Genomic DNA, 10386 nt, shown 5'->3' with positions numbered 1-10386 from the left:
AGGAGAAGAAGAAGAAGATGGCAGAGGAGGAGGAGGAGGAAGAGGAAGAAGAGGAGGAAGAGGAGGAGGAGAAGGAGGAATAGAAAAATGAAATGAAAATGAGTTGAAGGAGGAGACAATGAACAAGAAGGTCAAGATGACTATAAGAAGAAGCATGAGGAGAAAATGAAGAAGGACAAGAACAAGAAGGAGAAACACAAGCCAAACAACTAATATAACAATAAATCGATTAAAACTGTGAATGAGAATTATACTGATGAGGAGGAAATGCAGAAGTGGGGAACTCAAGAGAAACATATTTCTCTGTATGGCACAGCCCTGCTGTGGACATCCTCCACCCACGCCCAACACACCTCCAATCCATACCCCTCAAATTAGCATAGCCCTGTATGAGTGGATGAATCCACTGGCAAGGTGGAGGCACCCACCGTCAAGTGCTTTTCCCCAAACCCACCTGTGATCATTGCTGCAGTGGGGAGAAAACCTTCAACACATGAGTCTTTGGGGGCCAATCCAGATGCAAAGTCTAGCTGTTTCTCTTTGGCAGGTTAACGTGAACTGAGAGGTTCTGGGGTGCAAGGGGCTATTTCCTTGAAAGGTGTTCCTGTAGTGGACCTCCTGTGCACAGAGGGTCCTCAGGGAGGAATCAGTGGGGAGTCTTTGGTGGAACAGTAGCTGGATTTGCGGGCTCTCAGGTCTGTGTGTGAGACCTGAGCTGGCAGAGGCTCTCAGTTGTGGAGGATGTTGGGTAGTGTCTTCCTTGAGTGTCACCTACCATGCCTCTGCCCCTGCCTCTCCAGAGCTGAGGATCCCTGCTGATGGGAACGTATATTACGCCCTGGATGGCAGAGTGGATTATAACTTTCTTCTTCGGGAAACAGCTGCCAGCAAGTGGTTCAAGGTCAAGCCAAAGGAGGTAAACAGCCACCTTCTTCAGTCTTTACTCCTGGTGCCACTCCACATCCTCCAAGATGACAAGAACCTCAGGTTCTGGATGGATGTTGTAGAACGCCCATAGAGCCAACTGCCAGGCTGGGTGGGGTGCAGGTGCTGGGCTTTGCTGATGTTCCATCCCCCACAGTTCTTGGAGCCTTCTATGGCAGTGGCATCCAGGATCCCAGCAGCTGTGAGCAGCAGCTCTGCAGTGGCTGCAGGACCATTGCCCCAGGCCACCCAAAGCAATGAGTGCTGCATGAGAAAAGTCACCAGTAGCAGCTCCTCACTGCTTCACTCCAGCGAGCAGGTGGAAGACAGCCGCCTGGTTCACGTCCTCCTAGAGGGACAGAGCCGGAGGGAGACAAAGCGCATCCTGGTAAGCCTGACAGCAGGGCTGCCTCCTGGGTGTCCACACAGTGGAAGGCAGGAGACTCAGCCAACCCCGGGGCAGTCAGGACCAAAATTTTCAGTGTATCTCCCTCTCCCACCCACAAAGGCAGCCTGCATCCCAGAGCACACTTGGCACGCAGGTCCCTGGCCCATTGCTCTCATCTCAGTGAGATGAGAGTGTGTCTGTGCATAGGCAGTTTGGTCCTTTGACCTGAGTGGAATGTGACTCCCCAGGGGGAGGGGAGATGGCAGGTACAGGCGGACATTTGTACCAAGATTGTTCTAGTAGCACATTGCAAGAACCCAGGGGGTGTATGGAGGCCACACTCAGGTAGCAGGATAACAAGATTGTGCCCTTGTATATATAGCTGAGATTTCTCCTGAATGTTTGACCAGAATCTTATGGGTAGCTCCTCTAAAACCCATTCTCTGATGACATTTGTCCCACCCTGATCCAGGTGACCTGTCAGGAGAGGGTGACGAGCCTCATCCGCAGGGCCTTGGACCAAAATTTGTTGCAGCATGAGGATGTGGACAACTTTGAGCTGCTGAGAATGATGTCTCTGCATGAGAGTAAGTAGGACAATCAGACAGTGGGGAGAAATGATCCACAGTGGGCTCAGGGTAACTCACAGCCAAGAGAAAGTGGGCCTTGGCCCCAAAATAGCCAGAGTGTGGTGGGCCTGGTGCAGGAAACCAACTGCAATGATGGGCGTGTCCAATGTGGAGGTGCTCAATGAGGCCCCAGGGGGCTGCTGGACCTCCCTAAATGTGTTCTCCCCTGGACCTGGTCTGGCAATGCAAAGCTAATATCGATGAGGGGCAAGGAAGAGAGAGGCTCAATTGATCATCAGTTTGGTTTATGGCTCACTGATAAGGATGCCTTCAAATGAAGAGGAGGAGAACATGGGTCCTGATTGGATCAGCATTGCTATGGACGGAAGCAGCACAGGTCCCAATCCATAGCCAGGATATGAGAAGTCCTGCCTACTCACAAAATGTCAGGATTGCAGCAACTGGGAACAGAACTCAGTGAAGAGGAAGTCAAGGCCAGGGGACACCTGTTTGGGTTCTTTTTGGAACAATTCCAAGTCCTCTGTGCCTGGGTTACCATCTCCTGAAGATATCAGAATGGCCAGGTTATTATTCCTTCCAGCAACTAAGAAGGGCATCTGAAGAACATAGGCCACAATGCTGAGCTGTCCACAATGCAGTGCTCTTTCCTTTCTTGTGAGCCAGACACTCCTAGCCTCCACCATCCCAGCCTGTCCACAATAGAACCCACCATCTGTCGGGCATGTAAGTGAGTTTTCTCATTTTCAAACACCACCTCATTTGGGTTGGCTCTGTCTTACACATGAGGAAGACTGAGGTGCAAGGAGCTAGCAAGAGGGCAGTGTCTGTGAATCTCAGGGACTTGGGAGGCTGCACAGGAGGATGGGGATTTCCTAACAGCCTCAGAAACTTAGGGAGACCCTGTACCCAAGTAAAAAGGCCTGGGAATGGTCTCAGTGCTTAAGTGCCTCTGGTTTTATCCCTGGTACAAAAATAAGCCAGTCAATAAGGAATTACCAAACTGAGATTCTACGAAGGTGATTTCAGAAACACACTTTCAACCCAAGCATCAGTTGAGAGCAGCTCCAGACCAGGGGAGGTTTGTGTGTAACAGACATCAAAAGTGAGGACTACCGGGGGCCTGGAACCCACTAGGTGTGATGGCATCTATGCCTTATGGCAGGAGGGTGGCAGTGATGCTGGCCCTCTCCTAGATTTTGAAAACCTTGTTTTCATTGGGGAAGCTTTTTGGAGGGGGAATCTATTTTAGCAATCCCGGTCCAGATGAGGTGTTGACTACCACAGGTAGAAGCCTATCCAGAATGCGGTGTCTGTTATTCAGTCTTTCCTGACTGTGACAATGACAAAGAAAGGAAGTCACTTTTCTTTGGTCTTGGTTTCACTCCCGACCATTGATTGAGAACTGATTTCATCTTGGGGTTCTGAACCAAGGCTGCATCTGGGCAGAAGAGTGTGATAGATTCGAACTCCTCAGAGGACGCCCAACCATTGCCAGAGAAAGAAGGAGGAGGAGGAGGAGGAGAAACAGGACATTCCTGAATGGGGAGAAGATCACACATTGAAGAGCAGGAGGAAGAAGAAGAAAAGGAAGGAGGTGAAACAGAAGGAAGGGTGGAGGGAGATACACAAGAAAAAGAACAAGAAGGAATCATGTAAGAACAAGAAAAAGACCCAGAAAGAACTACAAGAAGATGCAGGACAGAAAGAAGAGCCAGAAGTAGAACAAGAACCAGAATACAAGCACCAAGCAGACAGCTCATGATGAGAAACAATGGGAAGGAGAGCGAACCTAGAAAACTATAGAGTTCTCCAGGGATCACCCTGCTGAAGTCCTCCCATGTCCATGCCCAACACACCTCTGATGGATACCACCTCCCCTCCGCGTATTCATCCATAAGTGGATTCATCCAAGGATTCCCTGAATGCCCATGTCTGAGCATGGCTGCACTGTGGAGAAAGGCTTAAGCACAGGAGCCTTTGCCAATCCTGATGCAAAGCCTAGCAGTGTCTCTTTGGCAGATCTGACCTGCACTGAAAAGTTCCGGGGCCCAAGGTGCTGTTTCCATTGTCAGGTGCTCTTTTGGTTTAGAATCCTGTACATCATCTTCTCCAGGGAAGAATCATTGAGGGAGTCTTTGGTGGCACTGTAGCTGGATTGGAGGGCTCTCAATTCTGGTGCAGGCCCGCCCTGGTGGAGACTCTCAGGGGTTGGTGGTGTTTTGTGGTATAATCCTTGAGTGCCACCTAACAATTCTCTCCACTTCTCTCTGCAGAAATCAAGGTCCCTGACCACTCACTCATATATCTGTCCATGAATCCACGAATAAAATATCATTTCATCATGAGGAAACGCCCCCAGGTCAAGGGAAAGGAGGTAAACTCTCCTACATTATTCAAGCTGTACTTGTGCTGCCATTCCACTTCCACCTGGGGAAATAAGAAGCTTCATCACCTAGACATATGTGCTAGAAGCCCATAGAGCCAACTGACAGGCTGGGTGGCTTTCTGTTTCTGGGCTTAGCTGATGTTCCATCCCCCACAGTTCTCAGAATCAACCTGCAAGTCCTCCAGGCCGCTTTCCCACAAGCTGGTGGGAGACACCTGCTTAATTCGTGTCCACTTAGAAACACAAAGTCCAAAGATGGCCAAGACTGTCCTGGTAAGCCTGGGAGCAGGGGTGTCCCCTGGTGCTTCCACCTGGGTGGGGAACAGACACTGGCCCAAGACCATGGACTACTCATGCCCTCTTGAATTTGGAGCTTCTGGATGATCAGGAGGATAGATGGGAATCAAGAAGGCAGAGGTCAGTGTGAAGGGCCGGAGCTGAGATGAGGGAGAGCAGCAGCTTGTCCACCGCCATGTCTGAGGGAGTCTGTGTGTCGGGTGGAAGCATGCAGTCTGGAAGGGCAGGGGCAGGTATGGGTGACAGATGAGAATAGGACAGGACCTAGGTTGCAGGTTCCCCTGTATGGGATGCTGGCGTCCATGGAGGAGGACAGCAGTATGAGGTTCTGCATGTTCCTTGAACAAGGAGCTGACAGGGTCTGTCTGCAGAGTCGATATGGATGTAGAGCAAGCACACTAAATGTCCAGGTAACCTGCAGGACAGGAGCCCTTTCCAATGACCACCCTTGCCGGATGAGGTGTCCTCCTACACCCCAGCCAGCACTGAGCCTCTGGAGGCCAGGAGCTCTCGTGGCTATCTTTCAGCACTCCTGTGTGTGGTCATGTTCCTGGGTCTATTTGGGGCCCTGGCAATCCAGACCAAAGCCTCTAGGTTTTGTGCCGGGGCTACCCCAAATGCCGCCTGCATCCTCAGGCAGACCTGGGATCTTGGAGGCCACTGTCCCATTCCTCCCAACTTGTGGGATGAGATTCCATGTGTATACAGGTAGTGGGGTCCTTTCACCTCGAGTGGAGTGTGGCTCCACACAGAGCAATGGCAGGTCCAGGCAGTCCTATGTACAAGGATTGGCCAGTAGCTTATGGGAAGAGCCCACGCGATGAGCAGGAGGCCAGCCTCAGGTAGTAGGGTCATGGATGTTGCCTTTGTATTTAGAGTTGAGGTGCCTCCATAATGCCTCTGCCCACTGTTCTTGAGTAGTCACTTCAAGGCCCATTTCCTGAAGGCCTGTCTCCCATGCTGTTCCAGGTGACCTGCCATGATAGGGCTCCTGTCGTCATCCGCAGGGCCCTCGAGCTACACTTGCTTACTCAGGAGAAGCCGGAGGAATATGAGCTGGGCCAAATCATCTCTCACCGTCAGAGTAAGTGGGACAATCAGATGGCAGGGAGCAAGGGTCAGGATGTGGACTCAGGTCAACTCTTAGCACCAAAGAGTAGTCTCTGACCCCCAAGAACACTCCAACACGGTGTGTTGGGGCTCGTGCACAAAGCCAACTGCACTTCTGCAGGTGTAAGGTCTCGAGGTTCTATGGTATACCCCAGTGGCTATTGCGGCCCCCCACCAGGTGCCCTCCTCTGGACATGAACAGGCATCCAAAGCTGACATCCTTGAGGAGTGAGGAGGAAAGCCTCTTCCCAGGAGCCGTATGGCTCCGTGGTCTGGGATAGGAGTGGTTTCAGAGGGACATGGGAATGCATGGGCTAAAGATGGAACTGGCACTTTTGTGGACTGAAGCAGTACTATTGAAAGCCTTCTTTGTGACCAGAAAACCACTGCCTGGGCAGAGTAGTGCCAGGATTCTAGCAAGCAGTAACTGGATGAAATTGGAAAGAAAATACAGGCTGGGAGACAGCCTGAATCATCTGTTTTTGGATAAATTCCATGGTCTTCCGCACCTGAGTCCACTTGCCAAGGAGTGATCACCATAGCCAGGTTAAGAACCCTAACTAAAGTCACACGAGGGCTTCCTGAGCACGTCGGCCACAAAGCTCATCTGATAATAATGCCAGAGCTTTTTGGTTGGTTGGTTGGTTGGTTTTTGTGAGCCAAACACCACAGCAGCCATGATCCCAGCCTATGTACGCTGAAGACCACCATCCCTATGAGTTCTAGGATCAATTTTCTCCTATCTTAACGTACTGTTAGGTCAGTAGAGCCTTTGGAAGAGGAAGTCTGTCTGAGGCCTTGGTAGCCTAAGAAATTCATAGCAGAGATCCCCGCATCCAACCCAGAAGGGATGGAGAACAGGCTGTAGGCTAGAGGAGGGTGGCAGGAAACAGGTGTCAGAGGAAGGAGAAGCGGGCTGTTGTATTCCCCCACTCGGGGTCATGGCACCACTGGACCATACACCATGTTGGAGGGAAGCATTCCCTTTGCTGGTCTTTGGAACCATTGTTCTTAGTAGGGCAGCATTTGGGATGTGGCCTCCATTCTCGGAGGCTGGTCCACATGGAGGCGGGCTCCACCAACACAGAAGCATGGCTCTAATGTGGTGTCTGTGCTGGTCAGCCTGTCCTCCCTGTGGCCATACTTGAGGAAAATAACTCAGAAGAGGAAGCCTAGGCCTTTTCTCCGGGTTTCATAGCTTTCTCTTCGGTTGTGCCCTGAGGGTCTCCATAACGCTCTAGTGTGTGGCAGTGGAGAGCTCCTCAGCCCTTGCCAAACAGGCATAGAATGGGAGAGAGAATGAGGCTGGGAGAGAGGAAGAAGAGGGAAAGACAGAGAGGAGAAGGAGGACCTCTACTTGGAGGATGAGGATTCAGTGGAGCCAACAGGGCCAAGGTACTATTGCCCAGGGCGCAACCCTGTTGAGGTCTTCCTCCAACCTTACCCAACCTTTCTTCCAGTCCCTCCTACCTCCCAGTAGTATGTTCATCTTGAATGAGAATTTCATGATGACATCAGAGCACTCACCATCGAATGCTTCCCTCCAAAGCCACCTATGAAGATGGCCCATGTGGGGTCTGAATCTTTGGCACAGGAGCCTTTTGTGGGAGATTTCAGATGCAAACCCTAGTGGTGTGCTTTGGCAGATGCAAGAGGACCTGGGATGTTCTGGAGTCCAAAGCCTTTGGTAGGAACAGACATTAGGTCTGTTGAAGTGCTCTGCCTACTTTTTCCTCAGGGAGGACTGTGGAGGCTGTCTTTGTTGGTATTGGTGCTGAATTGGAGAGCTCTCAGGTGTGTGGCTCAGGCCATTTCTGGCACAGGCTCTCAGATGTTGGGGTGTCCTAGGGAGCACCTCCTGAGTGCCACCTTCTTTTTGTACACCCCTCTCTCCCCAGAGCTGAGGATTCCAGCGCAGGCCAATGTATTTTATGCAAAGAACCCTCACACAAAACCCAACTTTGTGCTGAGGAAAAGGAGCCTCTCCCAAAAGAATGATGAATGGATCCAGCCTCAACCTCCCTCTCGTCCTGCAAAGAAGGCTCCAGCCCTCCTGAGGATGCTTGCAAAACCATTCTACTGCTGTGTGCCTGGGCGGGGCTGAGGCAGCCCAGGAATCTTTACATTGATTACTATTTGCTTCAAAGTTTGAACCTATAGTTTGCCATTGTCCTTGACCTTGTTTAGTAAGACAGTTGTTACTCTATCCTGTATTTGCTGTTTCCATTAATATATTATTATTTTAAAATATATATATTTTTTGTTACCTGATCTACTCTGATGATTTGAGTATATTAATGTAGCAGTGATTCCTAAAGGACACATCCAAACCAACAGGAAGGAATGTTTCATTCTATCAGCAAGAACTTTAGTTTTTAGGAGTATGGCAGATGGCATTATCTGAGTCAGTTTTCCAATGGGGGCAATGAAGTATTGGCTATCATGATACAAAAACAAACAAAGACACACAAACACACACTAGAGCACACACACACACACACTAGAGCATACACACACACACACACTAGAGCACACACACACACTAGAGCGCACACACACACACACACACACACACTAGAGCACACACACTCACTGAGAGATAGATAGACAGATGGAGTTGGTCTCTCCTGAAATACTTTGGAGACGTGGTTCTGATTTCTCCCATTTTAGAGTATTTTCAATTGCATAAGGTGTCCTGCAAATGAATCCCATGTCTGAAGAAGACATGCATGTGTACTTCACATGCCACTTTTCACATAACCAGAAGGTCATGTCATGTAATATTTTTCATGCAGCTGTGTTTTGACTGTGAACCATCCCATGAGGTCAGCTGTAGAATTTTCCACTGGTAGCATCACAATGGGGATCCACTCTTTGGATTTGGGGATATTTCTGATTTTCTTGATTCAGATTGCAATGATTGATATATGGTTTTTGATCAAAATTGTGCATTTGATGATAATGAATGCCATGCATCTAGGAATCTGTAGACTCTAGACAATGAATGCATGTCTACTGTTGCCTGGACTGGTCTGCAAAGTCCTGTAGCATTTGAGCATGTGTGAGGGCTTTATAGGGCTTGCAAAATGGTCCGATGGTCCTACATGAAGCTGAGCTCCTAGTGGTCTCCTCCACAGCATAAGGGCCAAGGAGAAACCCATTTCCACACAGAAGATGGGAAGCTACCTTATGAAGGTGATCGTAGGTGTGGGACACTCTTGCTAGGACCCTTTTTCTATTGGGCCAGAACTGTGCTCTGAATGTGCTTGCTGAGAAGAGCTTGGAATTTTCTAACTGAAGCAGTTCGTGCAAGCTGCTTCCACTTGCAGGAACAAAGTGTGTTCTCCTTGAGCACTTTGGGTTGTCCCTGGTTGAACTAGAGTGTGTCAGAAGCACTTGTAATGATTGGCATTCATGGTTTCACATTGAAGCCTCTGTGCCATCTGTCAACCACTGATGGCTGCAAGTGGGGCCCTGCCATTCAATGAGTTTTCTGAAAAAGTAGGAGTTTTGGAGAACTGATCTTCTCAGCATTCCCCTTGCCTCCCCAAGTTGGGTGATGTCAATTATAAGGCTTCCTTGGGAGCACACATTTTATATTGGGCTGGAATTGGACTCTGGATGTGATTGCTGAAAATAGCTGGGGAGTGGGAGAATGGAAGGTGTTTGCTGCAAGCAGTTTCAATTTGCTTTGTTGATTAACTTTGTTGTAAGTGGGCACATGCTATTTTTTTCTGTGTGACCTAGAAGAAATCAAAACTGCTTCTTACAGGTGACAGGCATGCTTTCACATTGAAGCCTCTGTGCCATTGATCAAAAACAGTTCACTCATGTGGGCACCTGCACTTCAAGTATATGTTATACACAGTGTGACAAATAGATGTCAATGAGACTTTGGAGAACTGATCTTCTCAGCTGGTCCTCTTTCCTCCTGCAGGTTGGTGATGCTAGATACAAGAGATCTCTTTCTGGCACACTTTGTATTTCATGCCTGAATTGTGCTCTGAATGTGCTTGATGAGAACAGCTTAGAAGTGCAGAAGGGAAGCTGTTTGTAGAAGCAGCTCCAAGTGGCACAAGCTAACTTGTTCTCAGTGAGCACATGGGGATTTTTCCCTGGTTGAAGCAGTGTGAATGAGAATGGCTTCTCAGAGCTGGTAGGCATGTTTGCATTTGGAAACATCTTTTCATCTGTCATCCAGAGTTTTTCCTTGCTTGCAGAAATCCGCATTTCAAGTGTTTTCATAAAGGTCTGATAAGTGGGTTTCCATGGAATTTTGTGGAATTGATCTTTTCAGCAGTCCTTGTTGCCTTCTCAAAATTGGTGATGCTGGGTGCAAGGACTCTCTTGTCAGCCAACATTGTATTTTGAGCCTGACCTCTGCTCTGAATGTGCTTGCTGAGAGGAGTTTGGGAGTGCAAACACAAAGCAGTCTCTCAGCAGCTTCAACATTCAGGAGCTCATTTTGTTCTCAGTGAGCACATTGGGGTTTGTCACTACTTAAACTAGCATGAAGAATAACCGCTTCTCAGAGGTGGCAGTTTCCCTTTGAAGCATTGGTACAATTGGTCAGTGCGAGTTCAATGCAGGCAGGCACTTGCATTTCAAGTGAATTCTGTGACAATAAATTGAGCAATGGATTTCAATCAACCTTGGGGAATTGTTCTTCCCAGTGGGCCAACAGTTCTCCT

General features: G+C 49.1%; 1 protein-coding gene across 1 annotated transcript; it reads left to right on the top strand.

The window, feature by feature from the left end:
* The first annotated feature begins 53 nt into the window (after nucleotides 1-53).
* LOC107154089 lies at nucleotides 54-8403 on the top strand. The gene is made up of 7 exons (XM_015499669.2): nucleotides 54-916; nucleotides 1082-1312; nucleotides 1785-1899; nucleotides 4176-4276; nucleotides 4445-4561; nucleotides 5555-5669; nucleotides 7594-8403. The coding sequence occupies exons 2-7, from the start codon at nucleotides 1097-1099 to the stop codon at nucleotides 7797-7799; spliced, it is 870 nt and encodes a 289-aa protein (XP_015355155.1). The 5' UTR covers nucleotides 54-916; nucleotides 1082-1096; the 3' UTR covers nucleotides 7800-8403.
* Nucleotides 8404-10386: the final 1983 nt, after the last annotated feature.

The sequence above is a fragment of the Marmota marmota genome, unplaced genomic scaffold, assembly GCF_001458135.2.
Source record: "Marmota marmota marmota unplaced genomic scaffold, marMar, whole genome shotgun sequence".
Taxonomy (NCBI): Eukaryota; Metazoa; Chordata; class Mammalia; order Rodentia; family Sciuridae; genus Marmota; species Marmota marmota.
The sequence above is the reverse complement of the archived record's forward strand: the minus strand, read 5'-3'. Positions and strand labels throughout refer to the sequence as shown.

Bases quoted from the DNA above. Each gene is read 5' to 3' on its own strand.
- LOC107154089 (XM_015499669.2), top strand. From the start codon at position 1,097: ATGGCAGTGGCATCCAGGATCCCAGCAGCTGTGAGCAGCAGCTCTGCA. The intron at 1,900-4,175 runs GTAAGTAGGACA...TTCTCTCTGCAG, and splicing joins AATGATGTCTCTGCATGAGA to AAATCAAGGTCCCTGACCAC. The intron at 4,277-4,444 runs GTAAACTCTCCT...CATCCCCCACAG, and splicing joins CCCAGGTCAAGGGAAAGGAG to TTCTCAGAATCAACCTGCAA.